Raw genomic sequence first — 25,213 nt, 5'->3', positions numbered from 1 at the left:
CCAATAATTCTTAAATTGTGTACCCAAAGTGGCCCAGCTTCAATAGGAGAGACAAAGGGAAGCCTACATCAGAACATCCTATAGCTCTGTGGTCAGAGCCCTCTCCTGAGAGGTTGGAGACCCCTGATCAATCCTCTCCCCTGCTCTTCCTGTGGGGAGAATTGAACTTGAGTCACCCACATCCCACAAGTGCTCCAACCACTGGGCTAAAAGCTAGAGACTGGGCAGCACCATCCAGGTTTTAAGGTGACGGCCTCCTCTGACAGCCAGATTTTGAATGGAACCTATCTGGGAGACAACCTCTGAGCACACTGACCACATCAGGTCTTGGTGTGACTTAGGCAGAGGAACACATATCCTCCTCTGGTTCATGAATAGCTCTGGGGCTTAGATTGGAGCTAATCATCTGGACCGCAAGAGTAAGGCAGCAGTGCGCATACCCAGAGGCAGAAACATAAGCAATGAGGGAACTTTTATCCTGAAAATTTAGGTACTAAACATGTTTAGGCACCTACAGGATTTGGCAGGAGTTTTGTAAACTGCAGTGTAGCCTAAAACTGGGATTGAAGTGCCTAAATCTGGGGTTTAGGCTCTTAAATACCTTTGTGAATCTGGGCCATTGAGACTAAATTCTTGTGTCAGACTCTGCCTTTAGCATGCACTGTCAGCTTTATTAAACAGGCAATGCTGTATTTCCTTCTTATCAGCAGAATTTACAGCAAGATTCTGAAGTGTTTTAGTGGCAAGGGGACATCTTTGCTGTGGAAGGAAAGCAGAAAAAAATAGCTATTGATTATGTCTTCAGCATGCAGGTGTATGTGCACAAGCTAAAGTGTAATTTACCAAGATGATATTCCTTTCAGCATGGGTCTCCATGATCTGATTTGGAGACTATTTTGATACGATTGAACATATCTGTTGAGTTTAGACACATACACACACAGATGAACAAAGATGGACAGTTGTTTATACTAAAGAACCATCTCTAGTCACATAGGACAGGCTGCCATCCTGGAATTGTAAACCTGGGACTAATGAGTGGAATGAGTATAGAGGGTTCGGATGAGTCCCTGACTAACTACAGCTTAAAGTACTGATAATATAGGAAACACCTGTTTGCATAAAATGTCATTCCAACTCTTCTACAGTGAGAAATTTGCTCCTCTGTGACAATAAGTAAATATTTGCTCTGTATTGCCAGCTGGATCAGGAGAAAGCTACAAATTGCCTGGATGAGCCTTACATAGACAACAACTGAGAAGACTGGCAGAAGGTGCATATCAGGGGTTCAAATGCACAGCACTAATTAGAACCAACACCTACTTGGAAACAGCATCAGGACAGAAATAAGAATACAGCATACACTAGATGCAAAACCATCTTTTACCATATGTGATTTGCACCAGGTGTTGCAAAGTTCACATATTTAACTCCCCCATTCCTGATTTATTTGGAGGTGGGGAAAGGGAACCACTGTTTGTTCAGTAGCAGGGGAGAGAAAATGAGTGAGTGTACAGGGGTAGGGGGAAACATGAAGGAAGGAAAAGGTCTTGCATGCAGACATAATGTGAGAGAATGTTTGGGAAGTGAATTAGAATAATGGATGGAATCTCAGCCAGGGCCGTGTGTGTGTGTAAGTGTGAAACTCTCAATCAACACAAAGTAAATCACTACATGCAACTCTGGAGCATGTTCAGAAATATATACCAGCATTTCAATATATCCCACATTGGGTAGGGCCCTAATGACAGAGGGTCAGCAGTATTATCTGAACTGCCATACTATGGCTTCAATCCCACCCAAAAAAAAAAAAATCCATAAACCTAGACTCTTACTCCCAGGCAGAGTTCTATGAGCTGCCATGGGATGGATTTTGCCCAGGAACAAGAATCCATGCTTGTGGATTCTTTTGCAGGAGAGCATGTTATAAGTGCAAAAATCAACATGCACTATAGAAATGAGACCAGTAAGAACAACATAACAGAACTGGAAAGACCTACTGCATGTACTAGGTTAACAAATGATCAGTCTGAAGAAAAGTGAACCAAATGTTTCATAGATTATAAAACCAGAAGGGACCACTGTGATCACCTAGTCTGACCTGTATAACGCAGCACATAGGACTTCCCTGAAATAATTTCTGTTTGAACTACTGTATATCTTTTCTAAAAACATCCAATCTTGATTTAAAAATTGCCACTGAAGGAGAATCCACCACAATCCTCACTAATTGTTCCAATGGTTAATTACCCTGCCTGTTAAGAATTTGCACCTTATTTCCAGTTTGAATTTGTCTAGCTTCAACTTCCAGCTACTGGATCTTGGTATATCTTTTTCTGGTAGATTAAAGAGCCCTCAATTATCAATTTTTCATTACTCAAGTAGATACTTATAAACTGTGATCAAGTTTCCCCTTCACTTTCTCTTTGTTAAACTAAACAGATTGTGCTCCTTGAGTCTGACATTGTAAGGGCAAGTTTTCCAGTCCTTTAATCATTCTCGTGGTTCTTCTCTGAATCCTCTCCAATTTATCAACATCTTCAATTGTGGACACCAGAATTGGACACTGTATTCCAGTACTGGTCACACAAGTGCCAAATACAGAGGTAACAGAACCTCCTCACGATTTCCCTGTTTATACACCCCAGGATCACATTAGCCCTCTCGGTCACAGCATTGAACTGGAAGCTCATGTTCAGCTGATTATCCCACATGAAACCCAAATCATTTTCCAGAGTCCCTGCATTCCATGCTAGAGGCTCCCATCCTGAAAGTATGGCCTGCGTTCTTTATTCCTAGATGCATAACCTTACATTTGACTATACTGAAACACATACTATTTGCTTCCACCCAGTTTACTCAGAGACCCTGATCGCTCTGTAACAGTGACTTGTCCTCTTCATTATTTTCCACTCCTCCAACCTTTGTGTCAACTGAAAAATTTATCAGCGACGATTTTATATTTTCTGCCAGGTGGTTGATAAAAATGTTAAATAGCACAGACCACGAACGGATCTCGGTGTAACCCTACTAGAAAAAACACCATCTCGATGATGATCCTCCATTTACAATTACATTTTAAGGCCAGTCGGTTAGCCAGTTTTTAATCCATTTAATGTGTGTCATGTGAACTTTATATTGGTCCGGTTCTTTTTAATCAAAATGTCATGTGGTACCATATCAAATGCCTTACAGAAGTCTAAGTATATTGCATCAACACTATTACCTTTATCAGCCAAACTTGTAATCTCATTAAAAAAAAGATATCAAGTTAGTTTGATAGGATCTATTTTTCATAAATCACATTTACTGGCATTAATTATATTACCCTCGTTTAATTCTTCATTTATCAAGTTCTTTATCGTGTGTTCCATTATTTAGCCCTGAATCAACGTCAGGCTGGCAGGCCTATTACTAACCCGATCATCTTGTTTACGCTTTTAAAATACTAGCACAACATTCACTATCTTCCAGTCTTCTCAAACTTCCCTAATGTTCCAAGAGTTATTAAAAATCAAAACACTAAGAGTCTAGAAAGCTCCTTGTCCAGCTTTTTTAAAGGCTTGGATACAAGTTATTTGGACCCACTGACTTAAAAATGTCTAACTTTAGTAATCACTGTTTAACATCTTCCTAAATTACTAGTGGGATGAACTGGTTAAAAATAAACTGATATAACCTTATACATACATTCCAGCCCATAAATGACACTTCTGCTGTATTTCCTTCTCTTGAATTTGACATCTTTCCCCTGGTTATGTAAGAAGATAAAATTAGTTAACCTATCTTCATTTTTAAAAGTAATCAGAGTGAGTGCATTTTAAAAATTCCAAATAGAAAATTCTACCAATTTCAGACTTTTTAATTTTTCAAATGAGGTACTCACTTGGACAATGATAAAATCTTTCAAACAAGTGGAACATTTTAATGATGCTCACTGATTTTTAATTAGATGGGGATATAGTTGTAGAAGTATATCTATACTATAGTATCTATAGTATAGATATACTTCTGCCCTCTTGCCCCCACCTTGTTCTCCATTAAAACCTGGGAAATCTTTGTGGGAGCCACAGACAGAAAACAGGGAAGTCAGGACTCTCAGAGGCTTTCATTAACTTGGGGGGATGGGCTTACTGTAAACTTCTCCCCAGTGCTCTGTAATATTTAAAGTACTTTGATATGATAAGAGCTGGAGTCTAGTTAACTACTATGTTAGTTCCATAAGGCAGACCATAACTCTCCTCCCATCTTGAAAAGGTCCACCATAAATGACTTGCGCTGCCCTTTCCAACAATATACTGACTAATGAAACCTGAATATGCCTTAGCATGCAGAAATAGTTACAGGAGATTTCACAATGAGAACAGCTGGTTTAATTAGGATTTCCACTTTAAGATTGTAACACGTTAAAAAAAATACACACTGTCATTTTCACTGTTTCCTTCTTTTAAAAATGAGAAGTATTTAGCTATCTTGAAATTTCATTTGTTGTTTTTACAACTTCTGTTGGACATCACCAAAACAGTTATGAGAAGTTAGGCCCTGATTCTGCAAAGACTTGCCTATGTACCTAACCTTATGTCAGTGGAGCTATTCACATGAGCCAAGTGCATCTTCATCTGCTCAGAATGTTAAATAATACTGTACATCTACAGATCCAACAAGCTGAAAATGCAGTCTTGTATTGCATAGCTTTTTCTGTGTTATTCTGGCAAGAACTAAAATTTAGACTAAAAGGTTTTAGAAATTATTATTGTTTTTATTAGATAATAAAACAATGAAATATACATCTTACCACTGGAATAACAATGAATTTCAGAAAATGCTAAAAACCTTGTTTATAAACAAGTCTGCTCAGCACACTTCCTAATAGATGTGGAAATACTTCATAAATAGCTCTTCTATCAAAATCAGGTATATCTCCTTTTGAATAATGATGATAATAATTTGTGAATAATAAATTTCATTTTTGACCATCTCTAGACACGTTTGAAACATTCGCAAAAAGAAAAGGAGTACTTGTGGCACCTTAGAGACTAACCAATTTATTAGAGCATAAGCTTTCGTGAGCTACAGCTCACTTCCTCAGATTCGTGAGCTACAGCTCACTTCATCTGAGGAAGTGAGCTGTAGCTCACGAAAGCTTATGCTCTAATAAATTGGTTAGTCTCTAAGGTGCCACAAGTACTCCTTTTCTTTTTGCGAATACAGACTAACACGGCTGTTACTCTGAAACCTGTCATTTGAAACATTGTTCGCAGATACATTATTAAATAACTATTCCACCAACACTCTCTCTCAGGCAACTACATTTAGATGAATGTCATCTAGATCTCATCTTTTCTTCCACCTTGATCCTTCAGGGACATCAGGATGATTTGTCAGTGACATTGTAATCCGTTCTGTGGCAACAGGCTGGGGAGGCCACAAACACCAGCTTGGGGCTTCAAATGACGCAGGAAGGGACAACTGCAGAGTGCAAGGGAGAAATCATCCAGAGGCAAATCCCTTCAATAGTAGCGCATAGGGAAGGAAAGTCAAAGATTCCTGGAGTGTGACTCTCCTTTCATTTATATCAATGGAACTCCATTGACTTCAGTGGGATAACTACTGATTTACACCAGTGTAAGAAAGAGTGTGATCAAGTTTATTTTCCCAGCTCTGGCATCAACTTTGTGATCACTCTGAGCTACTTGGGGCCTGATTGAAGGCCCATTGAAGCCAATCGACCGTGGTAGCTCAAGCCCTTAATCTCTGTGCCTCAATTTCTCCATCTATGAAATGGGAGTTGGGATTCCTCAGTGAGGCTTAATTCATCAATATTATGAAGTTTTTGACAGAGATGTGGGCCACAGAGATGCTTACAACCAGCTTGAGGAATACAGAAAGAACTAGTAGATTGCCTTTCGTAAAACTTTCTCCATTTTCAAATTACCCCATTGTGAAAAACTCCTTTCTACAAATAAGATTTTTTTTGAATAAAGAGCTGTACAGACAAGAAGGCAGAACTCACACAGGGATGCAAAACTCTTTCTGTAATAATGAAGAGCAAGATGTTATTAGCTCGTTAGCTCATTGAAGAGGGACGAGGGGAATCTGCAACTCTGCAGCCATGTTGCTGTAGATCATAGCATAGACACTTCCCATATAAACAGAAGGGGGTTTTCTGTCCTGTAGGTAATCCACTGACCTAGCTGCATCTACACTGGGGGTTAAATGAGCTTAACTATAGCACTCAGGGGTGTAATTTTTTCACACCCTAAATGCTGTAGCTAGGTCGATCTAAATTTTAAGCATTGACCAGGCCTAAGAAGTACAACACTCACATTAAAGGAGAACTAGCGCTGCTAGGTTTCTAGTCTTCTCTGTGGCCCAGCCACTGGAGGGCAACACCATGCACACAGAAAAGCCACTACAGTATATGGAGAGCTTTGCAAGATGGTACTCAAAAAATCCAAGTGCGTCAGGAACTTATGGACTCTAGTGGACTGCTAACTGGCTGGAGACGAAATAGGGACGATATTACAAAAAAGAAAAAAGCTCTCCCTGTTGCTGTAAAATTAAAGAAACAGACACTATTTATTTAAGGCCTCCACAAAAAATAGTATTTGGTGTTTTGTGTTCTCATGCTCCATCTGCTGTTTCTGTGGCAGCATTTTAAAATCAACACCATAGTGTTCCCCAAGCAGTGAGTGTCTCAGAGTTTGGGGGAAAGGCATTAAACAAAAGGCCATGTTCATTTCAGTATCTAAAGGGAGGATGGGGGGAAGTATTCATTTGACAAAATGTAAAACAACGCAAGTCTTAAGAGAAGAAATTGGTCCTAAATGTCTTACGAACATTGGAGGGTTAAAACATAAAGCGATAAAAAATGCATTTAACAATGTCCCTTTAAATTTGGCTCATGCCTTGCCTTCTGTATTACATGTTAGAGCTTCCAAAAAGCCAATTAAAGTGTACTTTATTCTTTATAATGTTTAAAATTGGGCACTTTAAGTGTGTAAACCCTAAATGCCTCTTATTATTTGAGTGCTTTTTAATGCAGAGTTGTGCACATTAAAAATACATTTGAAAATGAAAGAGGCTTTTAGATTTCAGCTGTCTTTGGAAAAATGAAAGAAACACACACATAAGCAGGAAATTGGACAGCAGGGTTTGTCGCTTTCCTCCAGGTAAGTGTGTTGCCTGAAAAACAAATTCACAAAATCCGCGTTTTAAAAATCATGTGATTTTCCCCTTCACCCTTTTTTTTTTAAATAGTTGAAAAAATTCTTAGAAGTAGGACTTTAAGAGCAATCTTTAATTTCTAACTTATTTTATTAAACTTCTATTTCATTCTAACTTATTTATTCATTATTAACAGGAGGTATTTTTACACACAGAAAAAAAACAAAGTGTAATCAGTATACAGGAATCAGTTAAAGTAAATTTAAATTTGTGTTTTAAATGACCAGACAGAATCCCTTTAATTCATCCCTCAAATTCATCATTAAAGGTGGTTTTATTTTGAACCATCTTGCAGATAAATTAGTTTAAAAAAATTCAGAAGCTTCCCAAAGGCTACACCTGAATTCCTAGCCCACCATACATTGCCTGAGAAAACTGAAACACACTGTAGTGCGGATCATCTGGGCAGCCATTCCACTCCTCTACTACAGCCTGTAAGCAGAGGCAACCAAAGTGCATAGTATCTTCTGTATGCAGAGATTAGCATCAACGATCCATACAGTTCACGGACCCCATCGCACTACCACCACGACTTTCCTGGCACACTCCACCTCCACCAATTCCAACTCTTCAGGATGTGGGGGTGAGGGGAGGGTGTCTACAGAATGTCTCTTTCACATCACATCACTCCCCTCTCTACTCCCCCACCTCTGAAGTCACGGCTCCTCGGCTGCACCCCTGGGATTAATTTCACCCCTAAAGTGGTAATTTGTTCACCAGGGTTACATCCTTCACCTAGTATAAACACAGCCAGTAGTTCAGAAACACTCCTTCCAGAACACCATGTAAAGAGATACTCAGGGCTCACTGGGTTCTTTGCCAGATAAAACACGAGGGCAGGTGACTAAAGTAGGGGCCCAAGTATCAGAGGGATTGCCGTGTTAATCTGTAACTACAAAAGCAATGAGGAGTCCGGTGGCACCTTAAAGACTAGCAGATTTATTCGGGTATAAGCTTTCGTGGGTAAAAAACTTGACTTCTTCAGATGCATGGAGTGAAAATTACAGATGCAGGCATAAATATACGGACACATGAAGAGCAGGGCAACAGGAATTATCCTGTGTATTCGTTTGAGTTCATAAAAACCTGCAACAGTGTGGAGTGGGGAGGGGCAGCAGGAGAAAGCTGCCATGAAAAACTTCTTCCCCTTCATCCACAGCAAATCCACCGTTAAACTGCCTTGGGTAGTGAGTCCAGATAATCGATGACCAAACTCAGACACCACTCACTTTGAATAATCATCATCATACTTCATGGCCCCTCCTCCCCCAATAACTCAATTTGGAATGGCCTCACTACAGCGGCAGTGTAACAGAAGAGACAGAAGCACCTACGCCCAACACTGCAGCTGTCATGCAGGAAAAGGACATGAAAACCTACTGCCGCATGCGAGTCAGACCGCATCCCCTTGTGTTGAAGATACACTCCTTATGGCCAGGTCAACTCATCTATCAGACAAGGCAGGGACTTGAAGTATTTCTTGCTATTTATCCACCAGACTTCCATTCCTGGGAAATGTTACTGAGAAAGTGATGACAAACCAATTCAAACAGTATCTCAGGTTTTAACATAATAATGATGCCTACCCAGTTAGATTAGATCAGGGGCGGGCATACTTTTTGGCCTGAGGGCTGCATCTGGTTTCAGAAATTGTATGGAGGGCCAGTTAGGGGAGGCTGTTCCACCCCAGCCAGTGGCCCAGCCCCCACCCCCTACCCTCTGTCCCCTGACCGCCCCAGACCTCCCGCCCCTAACTGCCCCTCACCACCCCATCCAACCCCCCCTCCTTCCTGACTGCCCCCCTGGGGACCCCTGCCCCGTCCAACCACCCCTTCTCCCTGACCGCGCCCGGACCTCCTGCCCCTAACTGCCCCCCCCACCCCTAACTGCCCCCCATCGCCCCATCCAACCCCCCCTCTGCTTCCCAACTGCCCCCCGGGACCCCTGCCCCATCCACCCCCCCCGGTCCCTGACCAATCCCAGAACCCCCGCCCCTAACTGCCCCCCGCCGCCCCATCCAACCCCTCCTCTCCTTCCTGATTGCCCCCCCGGGGACCCCTGCCCCATCCAACCACCCCTTCTCCCTGACCGCCCCAGGAACCCCTGCCCCATTCAATCCTGTTCCCCGCCCTCTGACCGCCCCAACCTCTATCCACACCCCTGGCCCCTGACCACCCCCCAAACTCCTCTGCCCTCTATCCAACCCCCTTCTCCTGCTCCCTGCCCCCTTACCGCGCTGCCTGGAGCACTGGTGGCTGGCGGCACGGCACGGCACAGCAGCCATGCCGCCCAGCTGGAGCAGCCATGCACCGCACAGCTCAGGGCACCGGGGCAGGCTGGGCTCTGCAGCTGCGCCGCCCCAGGAGCTCACAGCCCCGCCGCCCGGAGCACTGTGCTGGAGGCGCAGTGAGTGGAGGCCGTGGGGGAGGGGAAACAGCAGGGGCGGGGCCAGGGGCTAGCCTCCTGGACCTGGAGCTCAGGAGCCAGGCAGAACGGTTCCGTGGTCCGGATGCGGCCCATGGGCCGTAGTTTGCCCACCTCTGGATTAGAGCAATTGATCTTTAATGAAACTTTGAGGCAGTGGTAGCACTGGCATATTCTTTATCAACTCAGGAGTGACACTTTGAAAAAAAGTTAATGATTTTGCTTAAAAATTCTGACATTTGTTGGACAATCCTACAGGGTTTGTTTGTTGGTTTGTTTGTTTTTTTGAGGGGGGGTTGGGTCCTGGGGTTCTTGGTTTGTTCGTTTTTGTTTTTAAATAAAGGTGACCAAAGTGAAAATTCTGATGAGACAGACATGGTCAGCACAGTGTGTAAAGGAGACTGTGATGTCTAATATTCATGGATTTGCTTTCCCGTGTAGTATGATAACCAGTAAAAGTTGACTTTCTTACTCATTTTTTCTTTAATTATAAATGACAAATGTATCCATGAAAAAGCAGAGCTAGAAACTTCTACGTGGCCCTCTCCTTTCAATCCCTAACCTCCTATCCATCGTCTGCACTGATACAAAGGACTTGGATACATCACTCATTACCTCCAAACAGAGACATACAGGAAAGTCTTTCATCAGCAGCAAATCAACTTACCTGTCACTGAAGTAAATGTCATTTCTGAAATATCACTTCCTAAATAATACTTTGCATTGTGCCTTCCATCCAAGGATCTCAAAGCACAAGTCAAACATTAAGTTAGCCACACCGCTTTTTCTTGCCATGATAGGGATGTTCTCTCCCCATGCTTATGGATCAGGGGCACCATATGTTCAGAGGTTCTCAAGTACTCCTAGGGGCACATGTCTCATTTCAAATTTATTTATCCTTCCGATTTATTCATAGTAACGTATTTATCGTTAATGCTGAGCACACACAGGGGGAGAGTCTCAGCTGGTGTAAACTGGTGTAGTTCTCATTCTGACAATAGAACTACATCGATTTACACCAGCTGAGGTTGGGCCAAGGAGAACTAAACACAGGAAAGCCCTTTCATACTTACTCTTTGAAACAGGTTATACCATAGAGACAGCTAGCAGAGCAGACCACTTGGAATTATTTTTGCCCATGAACAAAACCAAGACATCTACAATACAAAGTCCTTTTAAATTAGTACCTGAAAGAAACTAATCCAAAAAGCACCAAAACACAACAGAAAACCTAGACAGTTAGTAAAGATCCATTGGACATTCAAGGTCAGAAGCCACAGAATATGCCATTTTTTTTTATTAACTTCTCTACATTTTCTTTTATCCTCTTAGTAAAAACTACCTCTTGTACTGGAAGGATGTGTGGAATAAATCCCCCCAAGCCATGTGCCTCAAAATACACCTGAGTCTCCTAATATAAAGCCCATCAGGCTATTTTGCTATATTAAATTCTATAGGGCTTTTCCATAAGGGCAGGACCACTGTAAGTAAAGGAGGAAAAGACTTGATTGTCTCTATCCTTCAAGCCGAAGTGCATAGTATTTTAGGCATACTTGGACTGAAGTGTAATTTTCAAATAATCTGTAGTAATTATTTCCATATCAACTCCTTAGGTAGAACTCCCATTTTAAGAACTACTGAGTTAGGTATTTATGATTGGTCGGCAAACAAGAGATACTGTTTCCTTAGCCTGTGTAGTTCTATTACATTGGGGAAGGAGGCAGAACATAGGGAACAAAGGGAGAGGGCATTAGGGGCAGGGGAATGAAATGATGGCCCTGGGAGAGACAAGATCCTGTTTATGCAGATCCATTGAGCTCAGTGAGAGCTTTTCCTGTGTAAATCCTAAAGGATTGGGTCCATAAGTATGTTTGTGCCTTGTAATTTATAGAAAATAGAGAAAGAAACTCTTCCTTGAGTTGCTCCCGGGTGAAAGTTCAATGCTTAACTCATGCTTAGCAAAACACATACCTAGCATTATCCTCTCCAGTCTCCTACTGGTAGTTAAGCTTTTCATGGTAGCATAAAGCAACATCATCTTGGAAGATCATCTCATCTGACAACTCATCTGACACTCCCAAAAAAATAACAGAAGCAATAATAATAATATGGTAATAAAGGATGAAGTTTTACAAAAGATGCCACTTAACTGAAGACTAAACAGACACCATGCAATTTGAGTAAATTGCTTTTAGCAGGGGACTGCGTGACAATTGAGAAGAAGCATCTGGGCTCCTTCTGTTTAAAAATAAATAAATAAAAATACTATTCTATAAATCATGAGCCATATCTTCAGCCAGCATAAACTGTTGACTTCAGTTGTGCCAATTTTCAACAGCTGAGGATCCGGTCCTATATACATTTTATTTTCAGGGCCACATTAATGAGAACATATACTAGGTTGAGAACTACAAAAGAGTGCTGCATATACAAAGTGAGAAATTCTGCCTTCAAACTGGTGCCATTGCCTGTTCAATGCCCCCTTCTCCCCCTCTCCCCCGCCCCCCAAAAAAGGTTTTTGCATGAGAGCCACAAAACACAAAGAGTTTGTCTGATTACCACCTGGATGTGTGCAAGAAACTCCAGATAACAATCATGATGCATATTTCACTAGATAACGAGAAAGGGAAATCAGATCCCTAATTAGAATTCCTGTCTGTTTACACATGGAACAACCTATATAATTTAAAGTGCCACATATGCAAAATTTCCCCATTAAGTCACAGTTTCAAGTTAGAATTGAGCCCATTGCAGAAACTTGGGCCTGATTCTCTTATCACTGGCATCCATGTAAACAAGGAGTAAACACACTCCCTTGGAGTCAGTGGAGCTAGTGGAAGGAAGAGGAGAATCAGGCCCTTTTTAGGGCTAGTCTCCACTGGCAACTTTAACGTGGCTTATGTAGTCACGGCACAGTGCTGGGAGAGAGCCTTTCCAGTGCTCTAAAAACCCACCTCCATGAGGAGCACGGCTCCCAGCGCTGGGGCACTGTCTACACTGGCGCGTTACAGTGCTGAAACTTGCTGCATGCAGGGGGTGTTTTTTCACACCCCGAGCAAGAAAGTTGCAGCGCTGTAAAGTGCCAGTGTAGACAAGCCCTTAGATCCAGACGTGGATTCAAATTTTTTGCAGTATTTGTATCTGTGGCTTTGGTACAAACCCCTTCCTAATTTAAGAATTACAGTTCATTGGCCCAATTCTCAGCTGGTGTAAATCTGCGTAACGTTACGGAAGTGAATGGAACGATGCTAATTTGCACAAGCTGAGCAACTAGAGCCAGACTGCAGGATTTTCTTTTACTAGTTTATGAAATATCAAAAAGGAGTGTTGGGGGAGGTGTGGAAGGAAGGTGCACATCCTCAGATACTACATTCCAGCTAGTTTTCCTCACACTGAGGGCTTGTCTACACTACTGCACAGGGTTGATCTAAGATGCGCAACTTCAGCTACGTGAACAGCCTAGCTGAAGTCGACGTACTTAGATCTACTTACCGCGGTGTCTTCACTGTGGTAAGTCGACAGCTGACGCTCTCCTGTCGACTCCTCTCGCACTCCTCACTCTGGTGGAGTACCAGAGTTGACGGGAGAGCGCTCAGCGGTCAATTTATCGCTTCTATACTAGACGCGATAGATTGACCCCCGCTGGATCGATCGCTGCCTGCTGATCCGGCGGGTAGTGTAGACAAGCCATAAGAATACAGGGCTAACAGCCTTGAATAGGCACAGAAAAGGTCACCCATATGTTCAGCTTTCTGGAATGCAAATTGAAGACAGCACTCGGGAGCTAATAGCCAAGGCATGTAAAGAAAGACCAAAAAGGACAATCATCTTCTGTCCAGACAGTATAAAAGCAGAGACTAGGCAGGTTCTCTTCTCCCAAAGGAGTTCACAAAACCAATAGTTAGGAACACATTGTTTATTTCCACAGTGAGAGCCCCCAGTGCCTTCATGAAAGGTGTCCTGCTAATTACTTACCAGCTTGCTGCTCAGCACATAATGCTAAATTCGAACCATGCTACAGAAAGCCATATAATTAAACATTTTAACAAAATAAATAGAAACAGCTTGATGTGGAAATGAATAAATAGATCTCATGCTAATAAATAAAAATCAAACCCTGTGTGTGAGGAAAACTAGAAACTGCTTATCCTGGTAGAAAAATTCCTAAGACTTAAATTCACTGTTAACAAAATTCCTCGAGAAAACAAGCAGACAAAAAAGCTATCATGACAGCCTCACTCTAACATTAAAAATAACTGTATTTATGCAGACTAAGATAAGAGATCAAATCTCATGCTTCAGGGCATGAGCTCATCTCCTGCTGGAGTCAGGATAAAGGAATTTTCTTGCCATATGCATCTCACTGCTCAATTGGTTAGAGGCATTCTGGTCATGCTATGCCTTACTCTGGAGTTAGCTGGTACTGACCACTGTTGGAAACAAATATCAGACTTTATGGAGCAATGATCTGCTTCAGTATAGCAAATTCTATGGTTTTATTCTATACACAAAAGAGTGAAGGCCTTTCCATGGCACCACAATTAGGGACTGATCCTAAGATGTGCTGTGCTCTTTCAACTTCCCTTGAATTGAAGGGAGTCACAATTTGCAGGATTGGATGGCTCTTTAACATGTTCTGGTCTCAGACAGATCCTACACAGAACTTTCAGCTTGCATTTCCATCTTTCACTTGTGTCCCTCTCTGCTCCTAAACTCATTCTGTTCCATATATCACCACTTCTTGTGACTGAACCAGCCCACTGGCAAATTAACTTCTTTGTTCATTCCCTTTTCATTCTCCTTGGAGTTCACAGTTGCACATAATACACCATTTGTTCTCTCTGCTAGATTTCTCCACTTGGCACCAAGCAGACTTCTGTAGCAAACACTTACAGCACTATCTAATTCACAATAAATAGTTACTGAAAGAGGTAGCTTTTCCCCTGAAATGCAGCTAGATGTGGCAACTGACTACTACTTGTTCCCTTGCAGAGAAACTGGACAGATATTTGGCAGTGTCCTTTTAAAAATCAGAATTGAACTATTAAACTGAAAAGTTTAACTGGCCATAAATTGCAGCAGGGTCTTGTATTTTTTCATAGTAGTTTGGATATGTGAATTTTATGAGCTGAGAGAGGTGAAAAGATAGAGGGAAAGAGAGAAGAAGAGAGCACCAGATCAAATGCACCATTCTCAAGATTCCATCAGAACATGCTCCAGGGCACATAGCATATCTGATCATAAAAGCTGCCACTTTACTTCCAGAGGATGTGTCACCTGTTTGGTAATAGAATGCACACTGCTTCCCACTTGTAACAAGGCAAAGAGAAGATATGAGGATCAGGAAAAGTTTATTACCTGTTTGGTCAATTTTGTCACTGATGGGGAAAAGCATCCTCTGATATTTAAAGGGACTAAGCCCCAAGGATATGTTATGGTTGAAGCCCCTTGCTTTGGTAAGTGTAGCTGTCAATTCCCAGACAAAATTCAAGGATAAAAGACCAAAATGAGGAGCATAGCATTTCTGTAACTTAGCCTTATCTCTCCAGTTCACTTGCCAGAAGCTACTGGGCTGGAACAAAAGCAGAGTCTCAAGCACCAACAAAATGCAGAAGTTAATGGACAGTCACTAGAGTGGTTGCCATCCCCACAGGCTTAGCACAATCCAAGGCATCAGATAATGCTCAGACAACATCCTGCCATACATAACAGGTCACCTGCTATGCCCGCTCTCTCTGGGGGCCTCTTGCTGTCAAAAGAATACCGGCAAAGAACAGTTTTGTGTCATTATACTGTGCAGTCTTCTACTTCAAGTGTTTCAGCAAGAGAGCAAGCCTAAGCACAAACAAAAGATGTTCGGAGGCCCCTAATCTTATGTAAATTAAAGAAATAACGCTCCCTTACCCCAAAATTTATCAACAAATAGGAAAGAAAAAGAAACCCAGATAATAAGTTCCACTCACTAGCATGCATTAAAAAAAATGAGGTTTGAAAAAAAATCAGATTCTGTTGAATAGGAGCCTATTTTACAATTATCTACTCTTAAGGGTGTGTATATAGTGAGAGAGCGAGCAAGCAAGATGGGGAACAGGTAACTGCAGTAAGTAGCCCCATTAATTCTGATTACAGTATAATGTTCAAAAGGAGATTTTAGGCTAATACACTTATGTCTCAGCTGCAGAGAGTTCCATCTAAAATCATTTAATATGATACTTATAATCTCTTTTGCCTAGTGGTTATTTACAGCAAATACTTCAGGCTTTTATGTGCATGTGTGAAAAATCAAATATTAATTATATCAATATAGGGATCCTAAATCTTATATTTTAGCACCAACTCTACATATCAACTGTTTTTTTCCATTAAATTTTAAAGATACACCATCCACTTGAAAGATAATTCTCCTATCCGAAGCTCTTTTTAAACCCATTATTGTTACAATTCATGCCTAATGAGTAACAGAGTTTAGAGAAAAATAATTCTGTTTTCCCAGTTTGTTCCTTTTTTGTGCACTTGTTAGTTCTCTCTACAGCCAGTTCCATGAATTCATTAGAGTCATTTTTACTTGTGTGTGACAGCAATCATGGAAAAGAAAAATATTTTTATAAAATATGAAAATGTAGTTCCAAACTCTCAAAAGTTGGCAAAGTGACTCTGCAAGAGTCAGCAAGGGACCCCCCCACCCCAGTGTATTCTGGTGGTTTTTTTTTTCCTCCCTCCTTCTGAAGCATCAGAGATGTCCATAGCTGGAGATGGGACACTGGATGGGACACTGGCCAGGGCTCTGAGGTGTTCCTGAGCATTCTGTCTCCCAGTGCTGGCTGGCTGGTATATGCTCACATGCTCAGGCTCCACTTTATCACCACATGTGGGGTCAGGAAGGAATTTTACCCCATATCAGATTGACAGTGACCTTGGGGGGCAGGTTTCACCTTTCTCTGGGACAAGGGGTGCAGGGTCACTTTCCAGAATCATCTGGGTCTTAATCACTTCACTGCCATTACAGTGGCCTCAGGCACTGGTGCACCTCAGTCCCTCTTATTCTCTGCCTGTGGAATCACAATAGTTTAGTCTCCTGAAGGCTGTAACATGTTGGTCTAATATAAGTTGCTGGGTTTAGTTTGCAGGCGTTGCGTGGTGTTGGTGGCCTGGGATACACAAGAGATCAGACTAGGTGATGTGATGGTCCCTTCTGGCTTTAATTTCTGAGATTCAAAGGCATGAGCAGTATCTGACACTACTTCTAACTTTTGAACATCGCTATTTCACGGCAATAGTTTGCCTCTAAATTCCACCTGCCCATACACACAGGTGAAGTATCCCCCTGCCCCTTCCCTCTGTATTCAATACACACACATACCAAACTTGACAACTTTTTTTGAAATAATATTTCAACAATAATAGGTCAAGACTAACTGCCATTTCCTTAGACTCTTGATCTATGCCATTGTTTCAGTCTCCAGGAGCTAACCCCTCACATCCTCCAGCTGGATATACCCAGTCTCCGTATCTGCTGAATACAGAGGAATTTGGATGTGACCCCTTTAACATTTCTTTTATTAATTTATCTTATCAAAAGAATTGAAAGCCCCTATATCCTGTTTCACAGACTGACCCTGTGAAGGATCACGACAGCAGAGTGTCTCATTTTGAGGGCCCTACCACATTCATGGCCATGAAAAATGCATCACGGACTGTGAAATCTCGTCTCCCCACATGAAATCTGGTTTTTTGTGTACTTTTACCCTATACTATACAGATTTCACAGGAGAGACCAGAATTTTTTCAAACTGGGGGTCCTGTCCCCACAAGCAGTTTCAGGAGGGGTTGCAGTATTGCCACCCTTACTTCTGTGCTGCCTTCAGAGCTGGGTGGCCAGAGGGCGGCAGCTGTTGGCCGGGTGCCCAGCTCTGAAGGCAGTGCCTTGCCAGCAGCAGTGCAGAGGTAAGAGTGGCAATGCCATACCATGCCACCCTTATTTCTGTGCGTCTGCCTTCAGAGATGGGCAGCTGGAGTGTGGCGGCTACTGACTGAGGGCCCAGCTCTGCAGGTAGCAGTGCAGAAGTAAGGGTGGCAATACCGTACCATGCTATCTTTACTTCTGCACAGCTGCTGGCAGCCACTCTGCCTTCAGAGCTGGGATCCCAGCCAGCAGCCACTGCTCTCTACCTGCCCAGCTCTGGAGGCAGCGCCGTTGCCGGCAGCAGCGCAGAAGTAAGGGTAGCAGTACCGCACCCCACCTCTATAATAATCTTGCAGTCTCCCCATCCCCACGACTCCTTTTTGGGTCAAGACCCCTACAATTACAACACCATGAAATTTCAGATTTAAAATGCTGAAATCATGAAATTTATGATTTTTTAAATCCTACGACCGTGAAATTGACCAAAATGGACCGTGAATTTGGTAGGCCCTACTCATTTTGGGGCTTGGGGCTTTTTTTTTCTTCCCTCTCTTGATTTTAGCATCTGAATCTCACTTAGTCTTATAAATTTAGCGTTGTCTTCATATTAATCTGAATTTAAAATCCACTCCATCTGTAATAGCTCTCTTGGCTGGAAAACTAAACAGGCATAAGTTTCCATTCCCCCACCCCATCCCCCAGTAAAATTTAAAAGAAGCATAGAAGAGTTTGAGGCATATGGCTTTTTCCAGCCTGTAAAGAGTCAGTAAAAAACCATACAGAGACTTAATTTATTTTGAATATAATTTAGACTGATCAAATGCAGCTGCAGGCCTAAGAATGGTGCCCTGCAGAAAACCAGCCATCATATCAGTGGTATAAGAAACCTTTTTGTATGGGTACATACTGATTGGGAAAGTTTAGATAAGATATTATCCACTTTAATAAAATCCCTTTATGGTTATTTAAAGCAGGACATTTCATAATCAGTTTTTGATAGGGGATTTATTTTATCAAAAACCTTTCTGAAGTCCATGAAAACAGCTTTCCCTCATTCTGATCAATAATGTGACAAACCATGGATGATTTTGATAAGAATTGTTTTATGGTGCAGTAACTTTCTAAACTCGTGCTAAGATAGTCTCGGTCACGCTTCAGTTGGATGCAAGGCCTGCGGTAAAGAAAGTTAGATAATTGTAACTTTGAAAGTTATTTTCCATAGCTGCACATGAAGAGGGAGGGAAGAGTGATTCAGTGGTCTAGATACAAGACTGGGAGCCTGAGTTCTAAAGCTGGCTCTGAGCAGGACACTGAAAATCAGGCTATAAGATATTGCCCAAACCAGAGGCAATAAGCACCTGAAACCACCTCCTGTTGGCTTCGGCAGGACTTCTGGGTAACTCTGAAAAATGTTCGCAAAAAGAAAAGGAGGACTTGTGGCACCTTAGAGACTAACCAATTTATTAGAGCATAAGCTTTCGTGAGCTACAGCTCACTTCTTCAGATGCATATCGTGGAAACTGCAGCAGGCTTTATATATACACAGAGAATATGAAACAATACCTATTCCCACCCCACTGTCCTGCTGGTAATAGCTTATCTAAAGTGATTTCCAGCACAAATCCAGGTTTTCTCACCCTCCACCCCCCCACACAAATGTTGTGTCTCAGTTTCCCTATCTTTGTAGAAGAATGCCTATATCAAAGGGGTACTGGAGATTATTTCACAGGATACCATCGAACCAAGTCACCTTTCTGAAAATTGTGAATCGACTATACTTACAACCACCACCTGTGGTTTCTGCAACAAATATATTAGTGATCGTTTTTTGGTTTGTATGGTGCGCTTGGAAACCAGTTCTGTCGTCAGTTTTGCTGTTTGTGCTGTATAGTCATTTAGGACCTGACCACAAAAGAGCTATTTACAGGAACAAAGCCACATACATGTGTAAACGCGTGCTGTTTTTCCGTTGTTGAAATAGCCTTGCAAACAGGGGAGCAGAACACACACTCGCACAAATCAGTATTGACTAAAAAGATGCACCATCTTTCATTAGCCAGTTTAAAAAAAGAAATCAGATTTATGGCGTCACTTTCTTCTTTGTTCAGAACAGTCTTGAAGGATTATTACTGTGTAAGTCAGATGTGATTATCCTCGTCATAAGATATTTGAAGAGGCTGCACCACCCTGTATGAAAATCGGGAATACAATTTAAATTTTCCAGTCTATTATCTAAGTTACCATTATGAGGATATTATATAAAATCTGCAGATATTGGCTAAGCATCTTTCCTTCCTCCTTAGAGGCAACATTTAGTTCATTAGAATCTCTCCAACCTGGTGCTTTCAACAAACTATAAATGTCATCACTATCAATCTCAACAACCTCTGTATGACAATTAACATTAACGCAGTGACCTTCTCCACCGGTAGATTTCATTAGTAAATTACAACTGAAAAAAAAATAGAGCAACATTGGTTAGCCAAATGATTATCTACATCATCATTCATGATTTTAGTCAATGCCATATGAAGTAAAGGAAAACCAAGTTATCTGGGGCACAGTACAAGAGATCATTAGGAGCAGCACTAGTGCCCCTTCCTGCTCCTCCAGTGAAGTAAGCTTTAATTTAAAGCAAGTGTTCTTTACAGAGATGACATGCACAAATTTGCAGATTCTGGTTTTTGTTGCTCCTGCAAAAGTGTGATTGCACCTGTTGTTTAAGACACTTAATTTGTGCAAGTTTTTATTTGCAAATACAAATCAGGAAATTAAGGGCAAACCAAACCCTGCCATGGCACAATTGCAGTTCCTGCATTGGAGACTTATAGAGAATGTTTCCTTCAGTAGCCCCTGGAAGGCATAAACTACTGCAAAAGGGAGCAGTGAGGAAGCAGGACTGAGTTGTCCATTTCCCTCTCTCCACCATCATGTGGAGTTGGCTGGACACAGGGGCTCATGCTGTACCTTGTAAGGACTGGTGTAGTATGTGCACTCCCTCTGTGAGGCTCAGGAGCTTGAGGAATTATGCCTCCTTGGGAGTATTGCAGTTCCACAGTAATTTTCAGGGCTGTGACTGAAAACAAGAACTGAGCCCTGAGTGTACAGTTATCTGTATGCAGAAATCTGGGTTCACCAGGTCCCAATCAGGCTCCAAATCTCAAACTTTGACCTTCACCATTACCGGTTTAACACTAGTTCCCATCTTAGCCCCTTAAGACAATCAATCAGACAGTGATTTGTGCTGAAGGCTAGAGAATCTGACAGTGATTCTAGTATTCGGAGAGTTACAGGAAGGCAAGAGGATGAGCACAGTGGCACTTGCTGAAATACTGAGTGTGTTGGCATGCTGGCATCAGTATCCTTGTTCTTTCCCTCTGTGTGCAACAAATGTGGAAAACCCTCCAACCATCTGCCAGCTCCTGCCTATCTGACAGATATCAGGCAACATCAAACACCTGTATGCCAGATCTGCACAGTTTGTATGAATGTCACTGCTGATTTGTCTCAAGAAAACACTGCATGCCAAGTGCTTTCCTTGCCCATTTCAAAGAGAACAGACTGTAGTTAGGAAGCTTCCCTTTTCTTCATGCTGCACGCAACTCCCTACTCTTCCCCATTTGGAGAAGGAAGGAGGGTTGATGTGGGTTCTCATGCTGTGGCAGTGTGTGATGAATACTAATGCATCAAGACTTAATCCAACTATAGGAAAACATTTGGCCAAACGTAGTTACTGCTGAAAATACTTTAAACCCCCTTGCAGACATCAGGTTGGTTGGTTTAATTCATAAACATGGATATTTGGAATCAGATATTTTGCACGAACTCACTAAAGTCTACTTGCTATATTATCCTAGTGAAAGGAAGAGAGATACATCCTCTAATCAACTTATTTCCTTTGTTTTAACTATGGCAAGTGACATCTAGAAATCTGCAGATGAAATGTGATCCAAACCTTGAGAAGAAAGCAGTATGGAAGGAAGGATCTTACAGTGGGATGCCTAACCCACTCCATTGTCGGGCAAGAAGCCTGATTTCCCTTGGCAGGTGACAAATACACAACATATTCAGAACACCAAGAACAGGTTCATCTTTCACCAGGAAAGTTAAAATGATTGCAGAACTGGTCTTCTCCACCCCTTTCTTCAAAATTCCTCCATGCAAATATGAAGGAACAAAACAAGATATCCTGCAACATTCAGCGAGCAATAAATGCTGCAGCAGGTAAAGAGAAGAGTTATTCAGCCTCCTTGAATGGAGGACAAAAACATACCTGTCCCACACTTTCTAACACTTGCCATTCATGCTATTGATTTGTTGGAACTTTTTATTAAGGCAAAGTTACAACAAAACATTATACAATACTTCATGGTACACTGTTTATTCAGGATCAGGTTAATAGTCAAAGAACCTGGCTAAAGATTCTGACTTGTTGGCTGGGTAGTTGGTGAGAAAGCTTTTCAATTACATGGACAGTCCATATTTTCTGATAGCACAATTCCATACGAGGAAAGGTCAGATTTTTCCAATAATGTGCAATATAAAGTCTAGCTGCTAACTATAAACAAATAAATTAGTTGTATGTTCATTCAGATCTGTGTACATCAGGAAGTTTTACGGTGGAGTCCCCATGAATTTAAGGTCTGATTTCATTCTGTAAGTCAAAAGCCCTCGTTGATAAATTCAGCTGTGCATAAAATTTCAGGCAGAGCAAAACTAGCCATATGGGTATCAGTGGGTGAATACTTGCACTGTTTTGAAGAAAAAATGAGTCTGGGGAGGAAATTGAAACAAAACAAAACAAAGACATTTTGAAAGAATCACAGAATTATATATTGCAAAAATATTTCTGAAGTTTGTACAAAGCTTTCTGTTTTGTGGCTGACTGCAAAAGTTACCTAAGAGGAAAAGTACGTATTTATTATGCGCTTAAGAGAAGGAAATATTGATAAAGGGCTTGTGTTAGGGTCAATGTGACCATCAGAGAACTAGTTTGAAAGATTATCATTGGCTTGTCGTCTTCTTATCTTCTTGGGTTTCCCACTTCTGTAGTGAGTGGGAATGCATTGTAGATGTCTAAACAGCTGCCTATGCCTTTTAAAAGCATGCCACCTGAACAGAAGAATGAATGAAAGAAAACAAACATACCACAATCCATATCCTGAATTCAAAGAGCGCTCCATACAATACAGCTACATCAAAAGAGGGGTGGGAGTACTTGGGTTATTGGGTCAGTAACTCATTGGTGCATAGAAATAAGAATAGAGCTAGATACTGCTTGCACTGTAATGCAGCCTTGTTCAGCTTCCAATCACAAAACATTTAAACCAAAACCACGGTGCTGTTTATAAAGCATAATATACCCCTACCTGCACATTTTGTTCTTGTTGTGAGTGGAGGCCCAGGTGGCCCTGTGCCCCCTTCACCAGGGCGGGTGAGGAGCACTCTGATCTCATACTCCACATCGGGGTCCAGGTGCCACAGTTTGTAATTTGGGGAGTCTACGATGTGTGTTTCTGCCCAGTTCCCAGTGGTTGTCCGGTACTCCACCTCCTTCAGTATTATAGGCCCATCTCCAATGATAGAATTGGCGTTGGGTTTGATCCACAGATAGGTGGCACCGACAGCCAGCAGTTCAGGGGGCGCAATGGGCGTCGGAGGTTCTGCAAGCAACAAAAAGTTAGAAGATGCTTGTGAAATGTGTTAATAGTGCTTAACTTGATTGGTAACAACAGCATGTTCAGCAGAAAGGCTGGTCCAAACTCTGCTCTGTTACACAGGTGCACTTCTCCTGGATATGTACCGGACAGTACCTTACATGAGACTGAATTCCATGGAATTGAGGATAATTTGGCTTAATATATTTATTTCTAACTGGGTGCTATAACAGACTCCAGGAGGTAGAAAGTCTGACTCTTTATGGAAAATGAGGAGCCACATAATATGAAAGAAAAATAAGTTTTATCTATTTAGAAATACCGTCACGAAATAAGCTCCTGACCTTAGCCCATCCCACGTACTCATCACAAAATAGATAACTTTATCCTCACCCATCTCCTGAGTAATTTACCATAAAGTGATTATTAAAATAAAATACAGTATCTTGAAAAGGTGAACGTTGTTCCCACAGTTACTTCCTACTCTAAGAGGAGGAAATGCAGTGTAGCAAAGGGCACTGTATAGCTGTGAGCAAAGACCATGTTTTTATCGGTGACCACTGTATTTAGGGAATTCAAAATGCCATTTTAATAAAAGGCTGTAGTTTTAAAATAGGATACATTTTTAGACCAAATTAGTTGACAGTGTCTCTAAAAATACAATTGAAAGTGTATTTAAATGCCTGAAGGGTCTTTGCTTGTTTAATAGTAACACAAACAGAATGCTGATGAAGTTCAATGTAACTACATTACAGCTATGGTGGAGCTAAAAGAGAAACTAAGACAGTGAATTAACAGACTCCATGGTGTTCAAGAGCAAAATATGTTTAACTTCATGAGTGATGGCACTAAAGCCAAGTCTGCGTGAGACTTGAAGACTGCCTCGAAGAAGTCTGAGAAGCATTATCAGGAGGCAGGAACCAGACGGGTTCAGATACCTCTGTGATAAAAAGGAGAGCAAGTCAGCAAGACGGCTCTCCAGCACCCTCTGATGAAATCCTCAAAAAGTCTACAGGGGCCTGGCATCCTGCCTCATTTTTTGGTATTATCCCTGTACACATAACACTGGCATATTGGAAGCCACATGAATACCATATGCCTTGTGGTTTTGAAAACCTGAACTGAAATGTGCAAGATTCTGAGCGATTTCTTTAATCACATCTGGTCTGTTTTCCACCCCTCTAATTTGGTTTGCCCTCAGCCCAGAGGACACAGAAATTCTCTTTGCTTGTGAAACGAAGGAGACAGACACAGCAGACACCCTTTCTCTTAAGGAAAGAAGTCCTACAGAAGTTAATGATACAGAGCCTTTTAAGTTTTAGAAATAGATTTCTGCAAGAGTTACTCTAAAAACCCTTTTGAATTGAATAGAATGATAAGCTTTCCTTCTGTGATTAAAGGAATGAATGCCTTGGCTGCAAACCACAGAGGAGCTCAAGAGATATGCATTTATATGTGCAGAACATTCCTGAAAGTGTGGAAATGCCCCACTGAACCTTAGGAAGCGCCTTAGTCCCCCATTCCATAACTTACACGGTTCATTGTAGGGGCATGGAGGTTACCCAAAGTCACAGGAGATCCCGCAGTTCGCCACTTGCAAATTTTGACGGAGAAAAAAACCCAACTCCATTGACAAGCCTTCCTAGCCAAGGAGGTTTTACTCTGAGCTTAAATTCTGTAGAGCATCAGGGCCTTAGATTAAAAGCCCTCTAGCAAGACACCAGGGCCTGCACGCACAAGAGGAGTTAGGTGCTTAAGTCTCTGTTGTAGGCACCTAAGGGTATGTCTACATCATGAAGGAGGAAGGGCCCAGATTCTGGGCTCCAGCCCGAGCCCAAACATCAACACTGTAATTTTCTATAGCCCCGCAAGCCTGAATGAGCTGACACGGGCCAGCCATGGGTGTTTTATTGCAGTGTAGACATACCCTAAATCCCAGTTTGGGGACCACTGTACTGCACAAAACTCCTGGTGAATTCTGCTGGCACCTAGACTCACTCAA

General features: G+C 41.8%; 1 protein-coding gene across 2 annotated transcripts in view; it reads right to left on the bottom strand.

Moving 5' to 3' along the window:
* Nucleotides 1-25,213, bottom strand: part of PTPRT (protein tyrosine phosphatase receptor type T) — a 734,569-nt gene that overhangs the window by 338,817 nt on the left and 370,539 nt on the right. For both annotated transcript variants that reach the window (XM_073309805.2, XM_073309804.2), the window contains exon 7: nucleotides 22,924-23,217. In XM_073309805.2, coding sequence (XP_073165906.1) covers nucleotides 22,924-23,217 — 294 coding nt within the window. The remainder of the gene's footprint in view (nucleotides 1-22,923; nucleotides 23,218-25,213) is intronic.

Source organism: Lepidochelys kempii, chromosome 13 (genome assembly GCF_965140285.1).
Source record: "Lepidochelys kempii isolate rLepKem1 chromosome 13, rLepKem1.hap1, whole genome shotgun sequence".
NCBI classification, from domain to species: Eukaryota; Metazoa; Chordata; order Testudines; family Cheloniidae; genus Lepidochelys; species Lepidochelys kempii.
The sequence above is the reverse complement of the archived record's forward strand: the minus strand, read 5'-3'. Positions and strand labels throughout refer to the sequence as shown.